The following is a 26,233-nucleotide window of genomic DNA, read 5'->3' as shown; positions in this document are numbered from 1 at the left end:
TTGAAAACATTCACCTAGCCATTTACAACATTTTGGTATGTTACACTACCCCATTTCCCAAACAGATCTTAACCAGTTGTTTCTGTGTGCCAATTATTTTTTTAATTGTATTGTAAAATCATTATGCATAAGTAATATAAAATAGCTCCAAGGAAGTGGATAAGGGCTTTTGCATGGTAGGAATTGTGCAGAAGTTTAATAACTGATGAAGGGCAGTTAGGGAGAAGTCAAAGGAGAGAGAGCCTATGTGCTTTAGATAGAGTACTGAAGCCAGTAAACAATTAATTCTTCCTTGATTAAGGAAAAGACAGTCTCTTCTCTGTTAGCACCTGAAATTCCTAACTCATAAAGATAGACTGAGAATCTAGTTATAATAAGGAATTTTGAGAAGAATTGAAGTCATCACCTTACATTATCCAGGCTTATAGAAGACTTGACAGGTAGCACCTTCCCCCATTACCTCCTCTCAGAAAGGAATTATTAGACCTCATAGTTTGTGGAACAAGAAGACAAAAATCCTATGGTGTTGCCAATAGGAATCAAGGTCAATATTTTTACATTTGGGTCCTTTGGAAAATAGACATCTATTTGATTGCATATTCCTTCCATGTAAGACTGAGAAGTTTTTATTTTTTCATTGTTTAAGTTCCTCTTGATATGATATCTTAATAAATGAGTGAAAAGAAGTTTATTTCTTTTCAAAAACTCACCATTGAGAGTATTTGTAGAATTAGAATATTTTTATGTACTAGAACATATATATTTATGTATATAATTTTTTTTCTTTTTTTCTTTCCTCCAACAAAGTCAGAAAGTCAGATCTTTTGGAAAAGCATTCAGTTTTCTTTTCTAGACCTCTATGATGATATGAGACTTTTAAATTACTTTAGCATGTACGAGTTAGTTTTTTTTATGTTTGTGTATGACTCAGAAGGATATTCAAATGATGAATCAGATCAGCATGTTACTAATCAGCTGCTTAGTTACTTATAACTTAAAGGCAAATAACATCAAAGTATAGATTAGAAACATCATCAATATCATGCTCCCAAGAAGTAACTTACCTAGTTAAAAATGAAACATGCCTTTGTAATAAGAAAGCATTATCTGAAAGACAGCGTATGATAAGGGATAGTCAGATTTTGAGTCAAATATGAAGAGCTGTTTATCTGCAGCTGTTATGGTCTGCATTGCTGTCTATATAGACAAGTTTATATAACACCAAGACATATCAGAAATACTTCCTAACAAATTAATTAACTCACTGCACAATTATCAGAACTTTTTCTTCTCTGTAAGTTAAGGTGGCAAATATATAAGAGACCACATGTCCATTTTGTGTGTTTTCTCTTAGTAATATTAAAATTACGGTAATACATGGAACTGTGCCACAAATGGTGAGGTATATCAGTAAGTTTCATGCTAAGCAAATAGCTTGGGCTAACTTGATGAGAAAATGAATCTCATTGCGGTTTGCCCATATAATTATGCTGAAAGCCAGGGGATCAAGAACAGAAAGTGGATATGGACAAATAGATGAAGGCTGGCTAGAGAGCAGGAAGCATATCTAATCATGACTCATGAACACTCCGGTTGGTGGCCACTGACACTGCCACTTGTAGATACCAAGGCTGTTTCTTTACTGTCTCTGCCAGACCACCCAACATGGGACGTGCAGGTTGCTGCCTTTGCACTGCACATTGATCTCTATTAGACAGCTGAGGCAGAGGCTTCTGCCATTAATAGTTTCTCAGCTGCTTGCATCTTTTGAAATCTTGGTTGGTCAAGCTTGGATTCTGAACCTATGACCAAGTTACCAGGAGGACAGGAATAGGGTGTCTTTAGTCACTTTGGCTTCTGAACCAGGAAGCCACACTTAGATAAGCTGAGAATGTCCCATAATAGGCAGTCCCTGGGTGCTGGTTACATAAAACAACCAATGTCCACCAAGAAAGCCTACCTGTGTCAATTTTCAATGCAATAGAAAGGCCACACAACCAACTGAAAGGTGCATTATAAATATTTCTACTTAAAAATATGTTTTTATTATTCATCTGAAGATAGTCTTTTCCCTTAAGTGTCATGTCATAAATTAATGAACTTCAGCTTAACATGACCTCTTCATTTTCATAAACTAACTCTTCTAATTATGATTACATAAAGATTCAGTAATTAGATTCTGCTTATTTTAAATACTGTTCTGAGGAAGTGTGATGCATTTTGGAGTGATCTAAATTGCATGTTAAAGTTATATCTCACTTTGTGTTTCAGACTGCGTTCCTCCTCTCACTCAGTAAATATTTCTGGAGCACCTGGGCACTGGGAATAGACCAGGGCACACAGCAGTCAACCCTGATTCTCATGGAACTGATTGTTTCCTCTGCTTATGATTATGTCCAGTTTTGGTCTTCCCTGTAGCTCAAACGTAAAGAATCTGTCTGCAATGCAGGAGACCTGGGTTTGATTCCTGGGTTGGGAAGATCCTCTGGAGAAAGGAATGGCTACCCACTCCAGTATTCTGGCCTGGAGAATTCCATGAACAGAGGAGCCTGGTGGGCTATAGTCCGTGGGATTGCAAAGTCAGACACGACTGAGTGACTAACACTGCTACTGCTAATACTGTGTCCAGTTTTAATCCTGTGTTCCTTAGACCCTTCAACTGCAGGCGTGGGAGTGACACACTGCAGAGTCATTTCCATCCATTGCTGGGGAGTTTACTTCTTATCTGGGCAGCTGTGAAACTGGTATAGGTTCTGATGTTAAAACTGAGTGAACAAATCTTAAATTACCATAATCCTATGTGTTTTTCCTAGATTTGCCTTTCCAACTGTGTTTATTACTGTTTTTAAGGATCTTATTCTTTGCATTAGTGGGTACAAGGCTCTGAAAAGAAGCAGTGCAATTGAGGCCATATTATCTTCCTGTACAAGAACAGGTGTTTTGGGGCATGCATTTGAGCTTAGTTCTTCTTCCCTGGCCCCTGTTCCCATTAGTCCTCACCTGTGTGTCAGGAGTGATCCTATTTCAGTCTCCATTATGGAAATTCTATAGATTGGAGGGATTTTATTCACAAGCCATTCCCCCCCCCCCGCTTTTTTTTTTTTGTCTGTAAGATCTGAGAATAGGGCAAGGAACAGAAGGAACAGTTCAGTTCACACTGGCAAGAGGATAGCCTGAAAAATCAGGTACCATTTTGTCTTTAAAATAATCTTCTTATGTTCATCTTCTTCATTCTATGTTCAATCATCCTCTTATTAAAGAAATGTATTTAAAACTTATTTTCTTCATCTTTAATGTTTTGTATTTTTAATATGCTGTGCCTAACTGTGAGGTTTTGCCTCTTTTATTTTCTTCTTTTTTCTTTATAATCTCTTTGCACTGTAGTGTGGCATATTGATCAAAGAACTCATGTAATTTTTTTCAGTTCTGGAGAATTTTCATTCATCGTCTCTTCAAAACTTGCCTCATTTCCATTTTGTCCATTTTCCCTTTGGGACTTTTAGATATATGTTGGAATTCTCATTTTACAAATCACAATAAATTCTATCATCCTGTGACTAGAACACAAATTTTTAGCTCTGAAAATTCATTACAGACTGAAAGAGCACAGTTACTAAGTTGCTAATATTTATCACTTGCCTTTCGTGAATAAGAATGGGCCTGTCCTGAAAGATATAAAATAAAGCTTCTATTTCCTCTGATTTCCTTTTTCAGCAGATATTAAGATAGCAGATGTGATGAGTCTATTGTCAATGGTAAAAAAGTGTAGTCAACCCAAGAATGCTGTCTTAATCAGACAACTGCCTCCACTAGCATATAATGTCCCACTTTCTGACCTTGATCTGTGTGCCAATGAAATTTCCACCACTTACAATAACTAACTGGGTTACATATCTTGTTGCAGGGCTTTGAGTGATATGCATACATCTTGGCTAAGGACAGAAGTCAAGCCTAAATTACTCTGAGACAGAAAAAAATTCTGGAAAACAATAGGTTTTGAGGAATAGAATGCTTTACCCACTTGATCAACTTGGGTCAGAGATGTTGATAAACCTCTTCTGTTTTTTCAATTTATTTTTTACACTTGGTATTTTGTATTGGGATATATCCAATTAAGAAACCATGTTGTGATAGTTACAGGTGAATAGCGAAGGAAGGAATAGTTAGGGAGTTGGGAATGGACATGTACACACTGCTCTATTTAAGATGGATAACCAACAAGGTCCTACAGAGAGCGCAGGGAGCTCTGCTCAGTGTTTCGTGGCAGCCTGGATGGAAGGGGAGTCTGGGGGGGAAATGGAAGCCTCTTCTGTTTTGAAATGTGATTGGTGATGGAAGAAAAAGAATATTAAATGGCTTTCCTCAGCACCTGTGCCACTTGTCTCTGATTCAGCGTCATCTGTTCTTGACGTTTTAGGCAGAGCATTCTATTTCAGAAAGTAAAATAGAATGGGCTTCAGCTTTATAAAGTGAAAAACAAAAGAAGAATTTTAAATTAATGATAATTTTTGGCCCCTAATTAATTGAATGGGTACAGTATTGTGTCTCCAATATTTAGAGAAGCTCAGCTTGTAACCGGGCTTATAATGTTATTAATTACATTGCACATTTTTATTGAGGGCTTTCTATGATCTCAGCACTGAAATTTTAGTGAGAGATAATAAAAAAAGATATATTTTAATAGGAAACATCAACTTATTTACCAAACATGTCTTGAGATTTACCGCTCTGCCAAGTGCTTGAGGGAAAATTCTGGTGTGTATCATAAGGTCTTGTATTGGTGGATGCTATGTCCTTGGCATTCGCTTCTCACCATGCCTTCATAAAAGTTCACTTTGTGGGAATTTTGAGGATGAAATAGTGTATAATCAGTAAAAAGAATGTATACTCAATGATCTTCTTTAAAAAAGCTCTCTGTGTGAAAAGAACTATTTTAGAACTAACTTGAAATTAAATTTTAATTGTTTAGTCATGACAAGTAAATGCAAAGAAGAGGGAGTTTAAGGGAGCAGGCTAGCATACACCATTCAGAAATTTGTTTGTCTTTCAAGAAATAACATGGACAGGAAGTCATTAATATTAAAGGAAATTTAATCTAAAATATATCTCTTCAACAAAAATCATCATAGCTATTTGTTCTCATAGAATTGGTGTGTGTGTGCATGCATTCACCCAAAACAAATTTAACTTACCTTTAAAACTTTAAAAAAACTTTTTCAAATAATTTAAATACAAATATACATTAATGTGAAATTAAAAGATTTTTTAAAATTTTTTATTTGTTTTTTAAATTAAAAGATTTTAAAAGGAGAGTTTTTGAAGACATTTAAGCATTCAATCTGTATGTAAGCAGACTAAAGCATTTCAGTCCAATAAATCTTCTGTAATATAGGTTATCTCATGTATCACATAATGATTATGTTCCAGTTTCCTTGAAAGTAAGAGAACTTATACACTTTAAAGGCCATGGGTTATTCAACAATGCAGAAAGCTTCAAAATTACCAACTTATAGGATGGTCTATTCATTAATGAGATATAGTTGAGAAGGAATAAATACTTATATAAATTAATGACAATGAAGTTTTTTTATATACATTGATACCTGTTTTATCTGGACTTCTATTTCAGCTACGCTGTGATTTTTCTGCTCATTTCCAAACTCACTGTAGGCATGAGAGAAGTCATGCGCTGTGCTGTGCTGAGTCGCTCAGTTGTGTCCGACTCTTTGTGACCCCATGGACCGTAGCCCACTAGGCTCCTCTGTCCATGGGATTCTCCAGGCAAGAATACTGGAGTGGGTTGCCATGCCCTCCTCCAGGGGAATCTTCCCAACCCAGGAATCGAACCCAGGTCTCCCACATTGCAGGCAGATTCTTTCCTGTCTGGGCCACCAAAGAAGACCGAGAGAAGTCATAAATACTGATAAAATCAAATTCAGCTGTCTGCTTTCATGTGAACCACACCATGATGGTGAATCGTTGAAAAAGCACTGTAGGAACAATTTTTATACAATTATGTATGTAAAGTTAATCCTTGTTGAAGTTCCAAAGTTGATCTAATTAGTAAAAAGAAGCTGTTAAACATTAGGTTTTTTTTTTTAATTGGAGGATAATTGCTTTACAATGTTGCAGTTGTCTCTGCTAGTTTTTCTTTTTAAGCATCATAAACACCTGGGTAGAATACTTACTTACAATGGATAATGTGGTTATATTTTGCATTACCCTTTACTACTAAAGCTATGGATGATTAACTAAGCTTTTGTGAATTTTCATGTCTAATAGCTAATATATGGGTTTTTTTGGCCCAAAATATTTTATGTGTATTTTGATATTTCTGTTCACATTGAAGATTAGGAAAGATTATTTTAAGACCTCTTTGCAGCTCTCTTCAATTCATAAGGTGAGTTGAAAGAGATTTCACAAAACTCTTCTCAAAGAGCAAACAGGTAAGACTTGAACTCCTCAGCTAAGATAACCTTCATCTATAAAGAGAAATCTTTATAAAATATCCAGAACAATTTCTGCACTCTGGGCAATTAATTGGAGGGAAAACCATAGAGAATAACAGTAATCATCTACCTCTAAAATATATAATTTGTATACAGTATTTGAACTATCGGAAGATGGGAGATCAATACATGTAGCATGTGTTTATCCATAAATATTGAGAAAAGAAAGTGACATATGCCATTTAAAAAACATTATTCTGGTTAATTCATCAGTTTATGCTGCCTGAGCTTTTGTCTGTTAAAATTTAAGCAAGAGATTCTCATTTAAGGAACATATAACTTCTACATTTAAGAAATGGCTTTTTGAAACTAATTTTATTTTCAGTTGTGCTGGGCCTTCCTTGCTCTGCGGGCTTTTCTCTAGTTGCAGCGAGCGGGGGCCATTCTCCAGCCGGGCTTGCAGCTTCTCACTGCTGTGGCGCCCAAGCTCTGGGCCGTGTGGGCGCAGGAGCTGTGGCACATGGGCTTGGGTGCCCCATGGCATGTGGGATCTTCCCAGGCCAGGGGTTGAACCTGCACCTGCTCCTTTGGCAGGCAGATTGTTTACCACTGAGCCACCAGGGAAGCCCCGACTTCTACTTTTTAAAAAAGAATATTTACCATGGACATAACTAGTGGTGTACTGGAGCCAGTGTGTACCAGCTTATTAGAGCCAACTATCCATATGTTTTCATAATTCTGTGTTCGCTGCTGTTCCACTTGGTAGCTTCAAATCAAGGGTGGTGGAAATATTTCTACCACAGAAATTAAGTTACTAAAGCTCAATCCCCCACCACGAACTACAAGGAGCTGGTTTAGCACTATATATCATTAAATACAAACATATAGTGAAAAAAATGTTGTTTGCTTGGAGTAAAAATATTTAAATAGGGAAACATTTCTGTTTTTTTTTTCCAGTGAAGATTATAAAATATGAATGTGGTTCTTATCAAAGTCCACTATGCTTTATTAAAATGCTATCAAACTACACTGAAGTTCATCGGAAATAATAAATTGAATAGAATAAATATGAAATAAGAATAAATATGAAATAAGAATAAATATGAATAAATAGAATAAATAAGAAAAAAGAATAAATTGGTATGTGTTGACTATTAAAATACTATGAAACTACAATGACGAAAATAGTGTGATACTGGTGCAAGGATAAAAAAATCTGAGTAGAGCAAAATATTATACATTTATAAGAAAATGTCTCTGTCATCTACCACAGTAACATATATGGAGAGAAAGTTGTTAATATTTACTGTGGGAATAACTAATTGGTGTTTTATATATTAAAAATAAAATCATTTGTGCCCCTTGCCTCATCAATATTTCAAAATAGAAGAAAGTTAAATATATAACTACAGAAAAAGAAATGAAATGTTTATAATTTTTTACCGAGTAGAAAACTTTCTAAGTTCTCTCCCTTCAAACTTGTTTCCAGAAAGTTGAAAAGTTTGTTGTTCTCACTCCAATAACTCAAGGTTTTTTTTAAAAAAGAAATCCCATCAGATTGCTGAAGATACAAAGAAACATTAAAAAAAAAAAACTAAATTCCAGAAAATGATGATCCTTCCCAGAAAAGACAAACAGCTGCTTATATCCCTGGTGGGATTTTGAAAGAGAGAAAGCAGCCAAAATTTATCAGCAACATGTGGGCTAGTGTGACATTAAAATTCCCAAGCACCTGTCCATAGATCCACAAAGGCAATAGCCATCATTGAGTGCCAGGAACCCATTCGAAGTTCTTTACAAGGACTATCATAAGAACTCTATGAATGTATTACTGCTACCTATATACAATTATTCCTGTTTTACAAATAAAGTAACTTTAGTGGAGAGGTCATCAGATCAAAGTTATGACATGAATAGGGGAACCAGAATTTACGCTCAGGCAGCGTGACTGCATAGCTTTCAGTCTTACTATGATGCTTCTGTGTTTCCCAGCAAACACTGAGTCAAAGTTTATTCATCAACATGGCCTGATAAAGTTATTTACTGACTGAATGAACCCAAATTATTGAGCGCTTTTCCCACTTTTTCTACAAGGATGCAAACTCAATACATAAAATTAGAAATTTAAGAGCACTGAAAAATCAGGGAAACTAGGTTGATGGAAATAGATGGTTTTTACGGGTGCAGGTGCTATAGTTCTCTGCTCCAGAATTCTGATGCTTAAAATGTTGCCTATTTGAGATTTAACAACTCTTCTCTGCTCCAAGAATTAATTTGCACATTAACTTAAAGTTTATCAGTATTATGTACAATTCTCTCTTTCCTCATTGTGGAAAGCTATGCCTGGTATAGGGGTTTCGCTGGTGGCTCCGATGGTAAAGAGTCTGCCTGCAAGTTTGATCCCTGGGTCAGGGAAGAGCCCCTGGAGAAGGAAGTGGCAAGCCACTCCAGTATTCTTGCCTGGAAAATCCCATGGACGGAGGAGCCTGGCGGGTTACAGTCCACGGGGTTGGCAAGAGTCAGACATGACTGACTGACTTCACTTTCATGCCTGGTATCCATAGAGGATGGAGCAGGTATATTAAAACTTCTACCATTTGGACCAACTTCTAGTGAAATAACTAGATATTTTTCAGAAAACATCTAGAGACTTGAGATTTTTCTGAAGCTTCTTTTATCATTTAAAATAAGATTTACAGCATGTCACCCAACAGGCAAACACCTACAAGTCTTGTGTTCGAATAAAAATAATAACATGAGTATTTTGTTTATTCAATTATTATCCCAGACACCAACAGCAACAAAGTCCTTTTCAGATTTAGCAATGAGTTTGTAAAGGATTATAAAAATATTAGAACTTTTTCATATTTGATGTCTTCCCAAAATTTTATTTCTGGAAGTACTTTTTCCTAGGGGTCCCCAAGCAGAAGGAAGAAAGAATTAAATAGATTTTTGAAATTGTTGTCATGATTTATCTTATTTGTTTGAAGCAAGTAGTGAAATAATACATTAAGCTTTCCTGAGTTTGTTGTGAGTTTTCAGAACCACTTCTTGGTTTATGGGAAAAAAAAAAAAAGACTCGAACAAAGAAGCAGCAAAGTCAATTAATACATTTTATTAAAAATTTTATTTCTGAAGCCTATAAATGAACAAATTCCAAAACACTAGTCATACAGACAATGTCACAACATTTTGGCATCTACTTAGCAGTCCATTTTTGCATTGTTTCCTATAAACAAATACACTAGATTAAAACAACAGTGCCCTTAACCCCAAGTTCAATGCCTGAGTATTTCCAATACTTATTTTGAGCACATAATAAAGCAGAGGCAATTACTTTTCCTGAACATTTTATTCCCATTCAGAGCTTAGCAATTACTTTAGTTTCACATTATTCTGTTATAAATGATAACCAAATGGCCTATCTAAGTGGCTAAAATCATAAAACTATTATAAGCGAAGTCAATGTTATATATATATAAAGTTAATATAAAATGACAACTATACTGGTACACATTTGTTTTGGATCCTACTAGAAATATGCCAAAATAACAAGTTTTAGTCAAGACTGAGGTCCTTGGGTGGGGGGGGGGGGGGGTGGAGAGTCATATCATCAAAAATTATTAGGAAAACTGTAGGTAAAAAAAAAATCAGCCTACAATTTAAACAAAATAAAGGAGCAAAGAAGAGTACAACATTGTGGCAATGACAATTCAGGAAAACACGCTCTCCATCTATCACAGACTTGCTCACCGCCTCAAGAGCATCGCGTCAGGCTCTTTAGGCATTGCTATTCTCCCACTAAGTTTCTTTATGTGGAACATAAACCTACATCTATGGTAACAACAGAATTTTATAACTGCTCTTTAATCTCACAGCAAAAAACAGGAAAAAACTGTTAGGGCCAGAGTGAACCTCAGAACATCCCAGTACCCCTGAAAATAGGGGCAAAAAGTGAACCATTAAGAAACAGTATCCAAAGAGCACTGTATTATCTAGTGTGATTTATAAAACAAGTAAGATTCAGTACTCTTTGATGGGAGGAGCCAGAGTAGCTGAAATTCAGGAATGTTTTGATGCTGATTTTTTTTTACTGATGTGGTACTCCAAGCTGTTAAGTTGGAACAAATTCCAAAGTCACACTGACGTGCATCACCTCAGTTTAATAATCCAGTAAATGACAAAAAAGACAAACAATGAGAATAGCATCATATAGCACAGCAACTTCGTTTGGCTCCCTCGGGATAAAATCTTCAGTTTTCCCATAGTTTTACCTAGAAATCCAGTTGTAGAATCAAACTGTGAATCCTATGAGGGAAAAAGGAAAACACAATAGTTGGGTTCTAACATTTTACATATGCATATTTGAGTAATTTAATATACTGTTATTAGAATACACATTTAATGACATTTTCTGGAGCCTGTGTATAACTTGGATAATCAACCTGATTACTCCATACAAAATAATTTTCTCAATAAATAAAAAGCTCTTTCATTATCCAATAAACATTCTTTCAGCTCCAGAGTAATTCAAAACCCCAAAATATTTAGGTCTTATTCTAATTATGTGGATTAAGAAACATTAACAATAAAAGTAAGAGGTTCATCTAGCATCACACAGGCTTCCCCCACATTTTGTTGGAGGTATCACTCTCCAAGGTTAAATGGTTGGCTGCTTCCCAGTACAGCAATTTACCCACTGAGCATGGTTAGCAGTTAAATGTACCTTTACTTTTAAGATCCTTTTGTTTAGGAAGCTGACTTTGAAGGTCAGCAGAAAGTTAAGAGACTATTAAAAGTTAAGAGACTATCATGTAGAGGTAGTAAACTGTGGTAAAGACTTCAAACATGGACGGGGAAAAACTGCCACATTAAAACGCAGCTGGTAAAGTCCTGAAGGTGAGAGAACTATGTATGATTTGGAAAGACTGCACTTTCTTAGAAATCTCAATAACCTGAGATGTAAGGTCCTGACATAATGATAGCCTTTGTACAGCTCAGGTTCTAGGTAGCTTAAGCACTTTACATTTATAGTTCTTCACTAGGGCTATGCAACAAAATCACCTGGGATGTAAGTTTTTCAAAATACATATACTGAGCGATGCCCCCCTCCCTAAAATTCTGAATCAGAATATTTCAAGAGAGAATCAGGCATGGATATTTTCAAAGTTCCTCAAGTGATTCTAATGTACAGCCTTCACCAGAAAATATTCAGTGCAATATTCATTTTTAAATAGTACAATTTTAAAAGCATTGAAGAAACTAGGGAAAGTCCAAAGGAGTTTGATGTCCAAAATAAACAGTAAGGAATGAAAAGAGCCTCTAGCAAGAAAAGGTATACCTTACTGAGTTTGTTTAGAGATAAAAGGCTTGGGGATGTTACTATATTCAATTTTATTCACTTGTTCACAGTGATCCTTAGGAGATCAAGCAGAAGACAGGTTTACATTAAGTGAAAGACATTTGGTTGACTGGATATAAAGCATTTACTTGGCAGTCTATATCCACTGAGATCTTAAAGACAGCTTGAAAGAGTCATTTGTCCTGAGTCTTTAACAGTGTTTCTAAATACAAGATAAAATACACACTCACTCCTACCTCCCCCTCCTACTGATATGGGTTGGGCAAGATGAAAAATGTAAAAATAGGGCAAAAACAACTGTTAAGAGTTATTCCAAGCCAAATTTGAGAATATCCAACCAAGTTTCTTAAAGTTAAAATCATAACCACTTACCATTTCAGCTAATAATTTATTTTGATTTTTAACTTCATGGCCTATTTCAATGGAAAGCTACAAAGAAAAAAGCATAAACATTATTACTTACCTAAATGTTTTAAGTGTTATAAAGTAAAAACAACAATGCCATTCTAAGCATAAATGTTTTCTCAAATAAAACTGCATTCTTAAAAATATAAAATACACCTTATTCTTTGGTTATTTTTCCCACTGAAATTAATAAAAACTAATTTAGAAATTAAATGTCCACTTTTAAATGATGGGTGTGGTGTATCTAAGAAGCCATGACAAAGAAAATTAGAAAATATTTGGAGCAGAATAAAAGTGAAGAGCACTTATCAGAATTTATTGCATGCAGCTGAAGCTGCTCAATGCAACTAAATACAATATGGAATCTTGAATAAGGGATGAAAACAAATAATGAACACTAGCATAAAATTTTGTGAATTTGGGTAAAAGCTGCATTTTAGTTAATAATACTGTACCATATGTTAATTTCCTTTTTTTTAAACAACATAGTATATATGGGGTTTTTAAGGTATCTTTGATATTAAGTTCTCAGTTTGATATTAACTTCACATTTAAAAGCTTTCTTCTCTGCAATCACCCTCTGTTTTTTCAGTCTCTTAACTTTACTGAGGCTTTCAATGGCCAAGTCAAAGATCTCTCTTGGGAAAAGCCACATTGCACTTGAGGATATGTGGGTTATTTTCAAATATCTTTTGATACTGATCTCTAATATAATTCCACAGTGGTAAGAGAACAGACACTGTATGATTTCAGTACCTTTAGGCCATCAAATTTTTGCACTTGGTCTTATGTCTCTGGATATGATTCAGTGTCTCCTAGTTTATAGTCTATGGGAACTTGATAGAATCTGTATCCTGATGTTGTATGAAAACTGTATAAATCTTAATTATATTGAATTGGCTCACAATGTTTTCAAGTCTACTATATCATTCTACTTTTCTGTCTACTCATTCCATTCATTTTTGAGAGTTTGATATTGAAACTTCAACTAAAAATCTTAATCTACTTAAAAAATTAATTGTAATATATAGTGGAAATATTATTTCATTCTGTATTTTCTAAGTCTCCTATAAAGTTACCATAGTTTCATAATTAAAAAGAAAATTTAGAATCTCTATTCCTTCTCAACTATGGACATTGTCTCCCTGTTCTTCATTTTGATTTAATCTTAATATTCAATTCCATCTTTTAATTTAGGTAAATGTTTCTTACATGTTTCATTCTTTTTTCTATCTTTATATAATTCACACAATAGCATTTGTTTGTATATTTCTTCATTTACACTTTTAAAATGTTATTTAAGCTCCCATATTATCAAGTTCAGATACAAGTAATATTTTCCTAATGAATGTGACATTACTTTGAATATATGCCTAAATTAATTATTTCTTTAGATCCTAAAGGTATTTCTTCTTTAAAATTTAATAATAAATTGGAAAAAATTTACAAGTTAGTGTTATCCACATCATGAAGCTATGCAGAGAAGAGGCTGAGTCTAAATGAAGTATCATAAGTGACTACAGCTGCTATTCAAATCAAAACTTATCTAATACTTCATATGACAAATTCATCAAAGACTTCACTTCTAAAATAGCTGAATAAATACACTACTACTAAACCTTGGAAACTACTAAAAATCATAGTAAGCCACGGCAAATATTGTCCTCAACTTATTGTGTGTGGAAAGTATCTGTGGTAATATTAACACAAAACCATTCTAGGAGTCTATAGATCAGAATATAAGCTTTTCCCCAAAATTTAACAATTCAGAAATAATAAAGCAACTATGAAACTTTCGCCTAACTACTTTTACAACTGTCATTCATGCCAGAGAAAGAAATAACCACGAGAAAAAGGCTTTCTTCTAACAAGGAGCCTAAATTATCAATATTGGAACTAAAAAAAAAAATCATTTAATTCTTAATTTCCTCCAAAATGTTGTATTTTCTAAATTATTAACATTATACAATATTGCTTAGTTCATAGATCAACTCCTTTTGATTTAATATGACCTTGAAAACAATACTTTCAGGAGATAACGGTCTCTAGGCTGAAATACAATTCTATTTTTCAAAGACTAATGAACTATCAATTAATTTTTGGCAACATAAGCTTCCAATGAATGCTCTATAAGTGTACCACACATGCTTATTTTAATGCATAATCAAAACTACCTTTTGGTAACTCCTTTATTTAATACATATTAACTCAATACACTATAAGGAAGAACATTAAGTGCTATGCAGAATGTAAAACTAAGTATAACAAAAAAGCCCTGTATCTGGTAAATCTCTTTCACACACAAACAATCCCAATGCAGATGGTTGCGCAGTAAGCGCTACAGAAATGGTACAAGTGACCTTCTGTTCGTGGGAGAAGGTTAGGTTATGTGGTGACCAGGTGAAGCCTGGAGGAGAGAAGGTGAAAAGAGATGGAGCCTTTCAGATGTGCAGGACTTCAGCCAAGGTCAGGAGGGAGAGGGGGCCTTGGGCAAGGGGACTGCATGACCAAAGACACAGGAGTGGGAGGCTGACAGGACACACAGCACACGAGGGATACTCCATCTGGCAGAAAGCACGCGCACATTCTGAAGGTGCGGGAGGTACTCTCTAAAAAGCCGGACAATCTCTGCAGAACTGTCTGATCAAGCTACGGAGTGCGAACTTCATTTCTTACATCATGGAGGCCACTGAAGACTTCTGGGAGCATAGAATGCAATTTACAAAATACTCTAAAAGCCAAAAAGATGACTGTGATGACTACTGCGGGTAACTCAGACCAAAACATATGAAAAATGGGAAACAGATCGGTTAAAAGGCCTTCCCACTAGTCCACTGAAGAAAACCAGGTCACAGTATTAGAAACAGGAAGGTCAAATAGGAAGAGTAGAGAGAAAGAACACAGGGCTTGGTGACTGACAAGAGGTTCAAAGGCAGAAACACAAAAGACTGAGGTTTGTAGCTTTTGAGACTAGCAGAATAAAAGTCAGAAGATGAGCGGCTTGGGGGTGGAAGGTGGAATGCTCTGAGATATTACTACACTCTAACTGTACTGCAGGAGTGTAAAATACTACAAGCAGTGTTTTAGATTTAACTACCAAAAAAGCTGAAGTTAAAATAAATACATATATATATATATATAAATATGTTTTGACTGACCATATTTTCTAACCTGTACTCAGATCATGTTTAAATTTTGAGTCACGTTGCTAAAACTTCACTGATATTTCATTAGTTTTTGGAAAGTAGAATTCTATTCAGCCTGGTGACTGTTACATTCAGAAATGAGTATTATGTTCAAGGTCTTAATAAATCAATAGGAATTCATTATTAAACTAAGCAATATCATATAATGTTAATAATTTAGAAAATACAACATTTGAAGGAAATTAAGAATTACTTGAGTTTTACTTCCAATATTGATAGTTTAGGCTCCTTATTAAAAGAAAGCTTTTTTCTCGTGGAAATCTCTTGCCCTGGAATAAATGACAGTTGTATTAAAGAAAGTACAGTACTTGGATGCAATCACAAAAACTACAGAATGATCTGTTTGTATCCAAGGCAAACCATTCAGTATCATGGTAATCAAAGTCTATGCCCCAACCAGTAATGCTGAAGAAGCTGAAGTTGAACAGTTCTATGAAGACCTACAAGACCTTTTAGAACTAACAACCAAAAAAGATGTCCTTTGCATTATAGGGGACTGGAATGCAAAAGTAGGAAGTCCAGAAACACTTGGAGTAACAGGCAAATTTGGCCTTGGAGTACAGAATAAAGCAGGGGAAAGGCTAATAGAGTTTTGCCAAGAGAACGACCTGGTCATAGCAAACACCCTCTTGCAACAACACAAGAGAAGACTACACATGGACATCACCAGATGGTCAACACTGAAATCAAGATTGATTATATTCTCTGCAGCTGAAGATGGAGAAGCTCTATACAGTCAGCGAAAACAAGACTGGGAGCTGACTGTGACTCAGATCATTAACTCCTTATTGCCAAATTCAGACATAAATTGAAGAAAGTAGGGAAAACCACTAGACCATTCAGGTATGACCTAAATCAAATCCCTTACAATTATACAGTAGAAATGACAAATAGATTCAAGGGATTAGATCTGATAGACAGAGTGCCGAATGAACTATGAATGGAGGTTCGTAACATTGTACAGGAGACAGGGAGCAAGACCATCCCGAAGAAAAAGAAATGCAGAAAAGCAAAATGGTTGTCTGAGGAGGCCTTACAAATAGCTGTGAAAAGAAGAGAAGCAAAAAGCGAAGGAGAAAAGGAAAGATATTCCCATTTGAATGCAGAGTTCCAAAGAATAGCAAGGAGAGATAAGAAAGCCTTCCTCAGCGATCAATGCAAAGAAATAGAGGAAAACAATAGAATGGGAAAGACTAGAGATCTCTTCAAGAAAATTAGAGATACCAAGAGAACATTTCATGCAAAGATGGGAATGGTATGGACCTAACAGAAGCAGAAGATATTAAGAAGAGATGGCAAGAATACACAGAAGAACTGTACAAAAAAGATCTTCACGACCCAGACAATCATGATGGTGCGATCACTCACCTAGACCCAGACATCCTGGAATGCGAAGTCAAATGGGCCTTAGAAAGCATCACTACGAACAAAGCTAGTGGAGGTGATGGAATTCCAGTTGAGCTATTTCAAATCCTAAAAGATGATGCTGTGAAAGTGCTGCACTCAATATGTCAGCAAATTGGGAATACTCAGCAGTGCCCACGGGACAGTCAGTTTTCATTCCAATCCCTAAGAAAGGCGATGCCAAAGAATGCTCACCCTACTGCACAATTGCACTCATCTCACATGCTAGCAAAGTAATGCTCAAAATTCTCCAAGCTAGGCTTCAGCAATACGTGAACTGTGAACTTCCAGATATTCAAGCTGGATTTATAAAAGGCAGAGGAATCAGAGATCAAATTGCCAACATCTGTTGGATCATCAAAAAAGTAAGAGAGTTCCAGAAAAACATCTACTTAAGCTTTTTCGACTATGCCAAAGCCTTTGTGTGGATCACAATAAACTGTGGGAAATTCTTCAAGAGATGGGAATACCAGAACACCTGACCTGACTCTTGAGAAACCTGTATGCAGGTCAGGAAGCAACAGTTAGAACTGGACAAGGAACAACAGACTGGTTCCAAATAGGAAAAGGAGTACGTCAAGGCTGTATACTGTCACCCTGCTTATTTAACATATATGCAGAGTACATCATGAGAAACGCTGGGCTGGAAGAAGCACAAGCTGGAATCAAGATCGCCGGGAGAAACATCAATAACCTCAGACATGCAGATGACACCACCCTTATGGCAGAAAGTGAAGAAGAACTAAAGAGCCACTTGATGAAAGTGAAAGAGGAGAGTGAAAAAGTTGGCTTAAAGCTCAACATTCACAAAACTAAGATCACGGCATCCAGTCATCACTTCATGGCAAATACATGGGGAAACAGTGGCTGACTTTATTTTTGGGAGCTCCAAAATCACTACAGATGGTGACTGCAGCCATGAAATTAAAAGACACTTACTTTTTGGAAGGAAAGTTATGACCAACCTAGACAGCATATTAAAAAGCAGAGACATTACTTTGTCAACAAAGGTCCGTCTAGTCAAGGCTATGGTTTTTCCAGTGGTCAAGTTTGGATGTGAGAGCTGGACTGTGAAGAAAGCTGAGTGCTGAAGAATTGATGCTTTTGAACTGTGGTGTTGGAAAAAAAAATTGAGAGTCCCTTGGACTGCAAGGAGATCCACCCAGTCCATCCTAAAGGAGATCAGTCCTGGGAGTTCATTGGAAGGACTGATGCTGAAGCTGAAACTCCAATACTTTAGCCACCTGATGCGAAGAGCTGACTCATTTGAAAAGACCCTGATGCTGGGAAAGATTGGGGGCAGGAGGAGAAGGGGACGACAGAGGATGAGATGGTTGGATGGCATCATCGACTCAATGGACATGAGTTTGAGTGAACTCCGGGAGTTGGTGATGGACAGGGAGGCCTGGTGTGCTGTGGCTCACGGGGTCACAAAGAGTCGGACATGACTGAGCAACTGAACTGAACTAAGGTGATTTGGGCTACCTAAGTGCTTTATTATCTCTGAATTGTTAAATCTAGGGGGAAAGCTCACATTACTGAACTATACAGTTTGTGGGACTAAATCCCCTACACCAATAAAAGTATACGTTTTCAGACTTTTTTGTTTTGTACTGGAGCACAGCCAGTTAACAAAGCTGTGACGGTCGCAGGTGAACTGTGAAGGGACTTAATGATACACATGCATCCATTCTCCTCCACATAACCCTCCCATCCAGGCTGCCACTAACATCCAGCAGAGTTCCCTGTGCTATACAGTAGGCCCTTGTTGGTTATCCATTTTAAATATAGCAGTGTGTACATGTCTGTCCCAAACCCCCTAACTACCCCTTCCTCCCATGAAAAAAACATAAATGTATATAAATGCACAAACTAAGAAGTATATGTTATATACTCACAGACTTTATAGCCGTCACTTTGTTTCTCAGACTTTCCGTGAGTCTCTCGTTCTCCTCTTCACAGGCACTGTACCCACTACTGGGATAGCCATAGTTCCCAGAGTTGCCAGGGGGCGCTCCTTCACCTGCAAGGATCAGTCCCGAGCAGAGTTGTAGCAAAAACAAGTCCCTTCTGAAACCCTGACTAGAGAGAACCGAAAAAGACCCCTGGAGGGTGCTGACAGACAGGCATGTCTGTAATACTCACACTCCAAATGAACTTTAAGAATAAGATCCAAATAGAGATCAGAACAACTTTAATTACCTCTTTTAAGCAAAGGATACTGAATTCAGCTCAATACGCATTTGTTGACTGCTTACTGATTGCCCATAAGACTCTGATATAGACACTGATATATAAATATATAAATAGACACTGGTATTCTGGACTTATTTTCCTGCTCTCTAGAAATATACCATTATAACACACACACACACACACACACACACACACACACACCTAAAATTAGTACTATGGAAGAAGCTTAGCTGTGAAGGCAAAGGCAGAGACAGGATAATACAACAGGATGGAGTTTATGGCAGAGGGAAGGTCCTTTCTTTTAAACAGAAGAGAATTAGAATAACTTATGGAGAATATTAACTGAGATTTAGGAGGGAGACTCATTCATTCTATCATGCATCAGATCCCTTGTTCTTTCTAGGTTCTATCAAGACTTTTCAGAGCTCATCTTCTAGGGAAGCGCATTGGGATACAGGACAACAGTCCCAGGCACTGCCCAATATAACTCGATATTCATCAGGCACTCCAGCAGGTGGAGTGAGCCTTGAACAGTGAATACATATACTAACACGTTGGAGGACTCAGAAAGGAAAGCATAGTTAAGGGTATTATCTAACTGCATTTAAAAGAAAAAAAAAAAAAAACTGTTGACAATTTTCTCAGTGATATAAGAGAAAAGCCTGTTTTTGAAGAATGGTGATCTTTTGGGGGAAAAAACTAGAGAATAATGGAGGAAAATAACTGGGGTTGTACAGGATTACTACAGGGATAAAGCAATTGTGGCTGAGGCAATTATACTGTAGTGTGATTTTTCACCTGGATGTGTGATTTTTCTGCAGAAAAACTGATCAGCCTATGTCGGCCCATGAGCACCTGCAGGGCTGGATGGAACAAGAGCTGGAGTGCAGTGTTGGGGCTGCTGAAGAACAGGGCCCCAAGATGCTGAGATTCCTTGTCCAAAGAGTAGGTGATATACATGGATTCTGGGGGCTAGACTGGACACGGACTGTACTGTCAGTGGGAGCCTGACTCCATGGAGGAAAGGCATAGCACAGGGACCAGAGTTCTCCGCCTACTCAGAGCGGATGAAGGGGCAGTGACAGTGCGATGGAAGGGCAGAACGCAGCAGGCAACACTGATGATGGAGGAAGGGCTGGAAAGTGAACAGAAAGCTCTTTCCAGGCATAGTAAAACTCTCACTTTCTCTAAAAAGCAAAACTTTCTTTCGAATTCTTACAGCTCTGACTATACATAACACTAATATCATGCTCCAGACTGCATTCCAAGGGCAGAAACTAAATTTGTTCTGCTCATGGCTATAGATCCCCCCAAAAATATTCACACAGTAAGGCATAGCCAGTAAATTAACTTGTAAATGAACTAACCAATGAACAGAATCTGAATTCAGCTGTTCAGCTCTGAATGTGTCTGCCTTTGTCAACACTGGGGTCATAAGCTTCTTTGAGGACAAAAGTGGTCTCTCATCCTTTTTCTGTATCCCTGTATCTAACAAGTATTTCAAGCAGTAGACACACAATCTCCACCACCACAAAAACCACAACAAAATGTTAAACAAGTATATTACTGAGGGGAAAGAGTTGCCTTCCTCAAATTTCCCTCAGTTTCTGATCCATTATCTACAAAGTTCTGTAATGTGCCATTGTACAATGGAAGGACAAGTGACTAGACATAATATTTCCCTCTACTCAACAATTAAAAGAATCATTTAAAACATGCATTCTCACCCTGTTCATCAATAATATGCTATAGAAATTCTACTTTAATATAGACCAAAATCCTTAAAGGGAATAAAAATATCTTCATATTTTATATGATTAATACGCTACATATATAATGTTCACCCAATAAGTCATTACTGACTGGTTGAATTAACCACTTGACAACTTCCCCAAGGAATTCAGTTCTAAATTAGCGGCTATTTGTTTCCACTTCCTTCATTATTATTTTTGCATATCTTATTTTTATATATTTTTAGAATTCTTCTACACTGCTCCATTTATTAAAAATGAAATTCCCATTTTATTTATTGTCCAGAAATCTTTCAAAGCTCCTTCTCCTATTAAAGAGTTAATCTTCCCTCACACCATCATCCATCCCCAATATTTAAAAAAAAAAATCAAAAGTTAGGAGCTGTTATTCCAAGTTTAGCCACTTCTTTTTTGTGACTTACTGGCACGAAAATTTGTAGGAAACCTAATGGATGTCAAAGATAATCCTCAGACTGTGTCTATAAACAAATGCTACTTCTGGATAGTTTCTATCATAAATGAACCAAGTCACTTAGACAGTCATGTGAACTGTGGGCCTGGAAACCCACAACCCAGTCCAGTATCCTTGCCTGGAAAATCCCCTGGACAGAGGAGCCTGGTGGGCTACAGGTCTTGGGGTCACAAAGAGTTAGGCACGACTAAAGCACCAAGCGTGCACATGAAGTGCGGGGGTTTCTCTCCAGGAATATTCATCAGATTCATGACCCCAACACACAGATACTTAAAAAAAAAAAGAAGCTCTTGTCACATCATGTCACATCACACCAATGTAATTTACAACAACAGACACCTAAGGAATCACCTTTCCTCCTCTCAACTACAGGGGACTTTAAAAACAAACTAAACAAACGAAAAAAACAACTCTATCCTAGAGATTCTAACTTAGTTGGTCTGGGCTGGGGTCCAGGTATTCAAGCCTTAAAAGCTCTCTAGGTGATTCTAGTGTACAGTCAGGGCTCAGAACCACCATCTCTCAAGTTCCTCTCTCTGCAATTTCACAGCACACTGCTGCACAAAACTTTCAAAAAGGCCCAAAGACCTACTGATGAGATCCAAATTCTTTGACCTGGTACTCAAAGGTCTCCACAGTGTGGTTGGCTCTGGTTCTACGTCTCCTACTCCAACTGAATTGGTTTAATCATAATCCCTTAAACACATCATTCATAATTCTAGATTCTAGTCCTACAATTGTTTTGGAGCAAGGAGAGGATCACACTTCCAACTGGAAACAAACTCTCCTACACTTTGCTATTTCAGCTGCAGTTGAGGATTCTGTGTCCACACAAATTACCAAGTGCTCTCCGTGAAATTCCTGGGACATTCACGGCCTGTAGAACTTATTTGGTTGTATAGCTACCACCTTGTACTATAATTTATCTTTGTACATATTTCTACTCCTCAACTAGATTAGAAGCTTTGGGGATCATCAAGAGAGCTACACAGGACGCATGTGAGTGCTCAGTCCTGACTGGCTCTTTGTGACCCCATGGACTGTAGTCCGCCAGGCTCCTCTGTCCATGGGATTCTCCAGGCAAGAATACTGGAGATCTTTTTCCAGGGGATCTTCCCCCAGGGATCGAACCCGCATCTCTTGTGCACCTCTAGCATTGGCAGGTGAATTTTCTACCACTAAGCCACAGGGAAGCCACAAAGGACTGTATACCTAGAGCTTACTCAAATACACAATAAATGCCTGCTGTCATTAATGATAAAAAGGAAACTCATTTAGGCACAGAAAACTAAACTTGTTCAAAATAAGGCATCTTTTTTCTCTACAATTTACCCAGCCAATTTTCCTTTTATGACCCAAGTATTCACAAAAAACTACATTTTTCAAGAGCTTTTTCTCATACTACAATTTACTAATCGGTGTACATGCCTAGAGTTACTGGCAACTTTCACTAACTTTAAATACCTGACACTTTTAAAAACTTTTTTTCCACTGAATTATAAGAACTGAAAAAGGTAACAAACATTATCCTTTTTCAAGTATTTCATATATTTTCTCAGGTATACCGTATATTAACATGGCAGGTTTCTTCTTTTCTTTTTTCCCAGTCATCTCTTAATAGTTCCAGAACCAGAAAATGCTGTTTTATCGGCTCTGTGCTCTAACAGCCCACTGTAAATTCCCGTGCCTAATTTGTTCTGCTGCTTACTGAAACTACTTCCTAGGCCAAAAGTCAAGAACAAATGCTAAGTCACCAGGTGTTACTACACTCTACCGTCTTACCAGTGGAACAAGGGTCAGATAAGAAATGTTCTGGGTAAAATGGCCTTTGACTCCGAAGATCCACATCACGGCCTTTAACAAAAATGACGTGTGTGTTTACCTCTCTAACTCACTGTTACCAGGCTAACACGATTATTATCAGTGTGTTTTGCGTGCAACACTCTTCAAACTTCACTTCTGAAGAAACTAACATTAGGTCCAGTAGAGAGAAGTCGAAGGCAGACTTCAGCAACTCTGGAAACTCAGCAATTGCCATAACCGCACTCAGTCAGTAACACTACAAAAAAACTCCTCACTGCGTTGGCACCTGTACATACCTCACCCCTAGTTCTCCACTATTCCATCTAAACCTACCATCCATAACTTGGGACAGAACCAAACTTAAGGAACCCAGTAGGATCTGGAACAAATGGTGGTGTTTCCACTTGACACCACCTCCAAAGACCCCTCCATACACCCTGCTCTCTGTCTCAGATTCCAGAGACAAGAGGCCAGTCCGGTTTCCCCCCACGCCCCTGCGCCCAGCACCGCCAGTTCTAGGGTCCCGGAACTTCGAATCTCAACCCTCTTCTTACCCAGGCCTGCACGCCTCATCCTGCCAGAGAAGTGGGGGGAAAGGCGGGCGGAGGGGTGGGTAGGAAGAGGCCAGGGGCCACCTGGACCGCGTCCTCAGGACCAGGCCCCGGCGAAACAGCAACTTCTTCCTCCAGTGCGCCACGACATCAGTAGAGTCTAAACACCGCGCTGGCTGATGACGTCACCCAAGGCGCTTACTGGCGCCCTGCGAAGCGGCTTGAATGGCATTCTGGGAAATATAGTTCGCCGCCGAGGCCGAGCACGAGGCCGGGACTTGGGGTGAACGGGTGAGGAAGTGGGCGGGGCTTCCGGCAAAGGGGCGCGTGCTGCTTCAGCTGCCACTCAGGACCTGGGACGCAGACTCCGGACCTGGGACGCTGGATCTCGACTCCAGGACTGGCTCTTTCTCTCCGCTGCCGGACCCCGAATTTAAATCAGTACATCTGTCCTCCCCAGGCCATAAGAGGATGGTTAACTTCTCTTTCCCGATTCCGCCTCTCACTGCCTGTCACCACGAGTTAGTTCAGGTAAAGTCAAAGAAAACTTTATCCAAGTTTCTGGTCTCACACATAAGTCATCTGAGACCCATTGAAGGGACGGAAGAGGGGTAGCCAGTTGGTGCCCGGGTCACCTGGTGGTGAAGAGTAAATCCAAGCCCCTCGTACTAGGATCCTGCTCCATTGAACTAGTCGATCAGAATAACTGGGTCTCCTCAGAGGCAGTGGAGACTTCATTTCCGTTACTGAGTTGGTTGAATTTCTAGAAAGACGCACAGCTATTAGTTAAGGAACCGAAGGACCTCTAAACTTCCCCCTACTTAGATCTTTTAAACTTACACAAAGGATACCAAAATACTGTTTACACATGGTAAGGTGCCAATTTAAAGAGTTTATAAGCTTGTTGGTGGAGGTATAGGAGTACTGGAATGGCGGTTATTCCTAGAATTTCATTGTACCTCGTAGGATTATGGTGAGGGTTGAATGAGGAATTAAAAAAAGAATCTGATACACAGTAGATGAACAAAAGCCATTGGATCATTGCAGTTCCGTCCTTGCTGCTGTATGACACTTAGATAATCTCTATACTAGAGATTTCTGAGAAGGCAATCTCTGGTCACTTCAGTCAGTTCAGTTCAGTCGCTCAGTCGTGTCCCACTCTTTGCGACCCCATGAATCGCAACACGCCAGGCCTCCCTGTCCATCACCAGCTCCCGGACGCCACCTAAACCTATGTCCATTGACTCAGTGACGTCATCCAGCCATCTCATCCTCTGTTGTCCCCTTCTCCTGCCCTCAATCTTTACCAGCATCAGGGTCTTTTCAAATCAGTCAACTCTTCGCATCAGGTGGCCAAAGTATTGGAGTTTCAGCGTCAATATCAGTCCTTCCAATGAACACCCAGGACTGATCTCCTTCAGGATGGGCTGGTTGGATCTCCCTGCAGTGCAAGGGACTCTCAAGAGTCTTCTCCAACACCACAGTTCAAAGCATCAATTCTTCGGTGCTCAGCTTTCTTCACAATCCAACTTTCACATCCATACATGATCACTGGAAAAACCATAGCCTTGACTAGATGGACCTTTGTTGACAAAGTAATGTCTCTGCTTTTTAATATGCTTTCTAGGTTAGTCATAACTTTCCTTCCAAGGAGCAAGCGTCTCTTAATTTCATGGCTGCAATCACCATCTGTAGTGATTTTGGAGCTCCCCAAAATAAAGTCAGCCACTGTTTCCACTGTTTCCCCATCTATTTGCCATGAATTATCAATTCATGATCTTAGTTTTCTGCATGTTGAGCTTTAAGCCAACTTTTTGACTCTCCTCTTTCACTTTCATCCAGAGGCTCTTTAGTTCCTCTTCACTTTCTGCCATGAGGTGGTGTCATCTGCATATCTGAGGTTATTGATATTTCTCCTGGCAATCTTGATTCCAGCTTGTGCTTCCTCCAGCCCAGCGTGTCTCATGATGTACTTTGCATGTAAGTTAAATAAGCAGGGTGACAATATACAGCCTTGACAGACTCCTTTCCCTATTTGGAACCAGCCTGCTGTTCCATGTGTTCCCTTATAGTTTCTCAATAGGAACATTGACTATAGTAGTGGCAGAGTGAGTCTCTGCCCTCGGTTGTTTTTGTAAAACACACACAAAACCATTTTTTAAACTTTATTTTATATTGAAATACAGCTGATTAACAATGTGATAGTCGAGGTGCACAGCAAAGTGACTCAGCCATACATATACTTGTATCTATTCTCCCCCAAACTCCCCTCCCATTCAGCCTGCCACATGTTGAGCAGAGTTCCAAGTGATATATGGTGGGTCCTTGTTGGTTATCCATTTTAAATATATGGATTTAAACTGTGTACATGTCAAAAAAGCCAATTTTTAATAAGTTATTAACCTGGGAAATAAGCTTAATCCAATAACGTTTTGAGAGGAAAACATTCTTCATAAAAATATACCACCATTTTCTAAAAACATGAGAATTAAGTGAAGATTTTATCAGAAATAGTTATTCCAAATAAACACTGAAGTTTTAATAAGAGAAATGATGGCATTTTATCTTACAATCTGTGACAGTTCCTTCTTTTGTAAGAAGTACATGTGTTCTCTAATCAAAACATGTCAGAAA

At 37.9% G+C, this 26,233-nt stretch overlaps 1 protein-coding gene across 1 annotated transcript; it reads right to left on the bottom strand.

The window, feature by feature from the left end:
* Window positions 1-9,548: 9,548 nt before the first annotated feature.
* On the bottom strand, window positions 9,549-23,789 carry BET1 (Bet1 golgi vesicular membrane trafficking protein). Its single transcript, XM_020913771.2, has 4 exons — window positions 23,603-23,789; window positions 18,725-18,849; window positions 12,184-12,240; window positions 9,549-10,757 (listed from the first exon to the last, which is right to left on the bottom strand). Exons 1-4 carry the CDS (start codon window positions 23,619-23,621, stop codon window positions 10,602-10,604), a joined length of 357 nt encoding a protein of 118 aa, XP_020769430.1. The 5' UTR covers window positions 23,622-23,789; the 3' UTR covers window positions 9,549-10,601.
* Between the last annotated feature and the right edge of the window lie 2,444 nt (window positions 23,790-26,233).

The sequence above is a fragment of the Odocoileus virginianus genome, chromosome 1, assembly GCF_023699985.2.
Source record: "Odocoileus virginianus isolate 20LAN1187 ecotype Illinois chromosome 1, Ovbor_1.2, whole genome shotgun sequence".
In the NCBI taxonomy this organism is placed as follows: Eukaryota; Metazoa; Chordata; class Mammalia; order Artiodactyla; family Cervidae; genus Odocoileus; species Odocoileus virginianus.
Note: the sequence above shows the minus strand (reverse complement) of the source record. Positions and strands in the feature narration are given on the sequence as shown.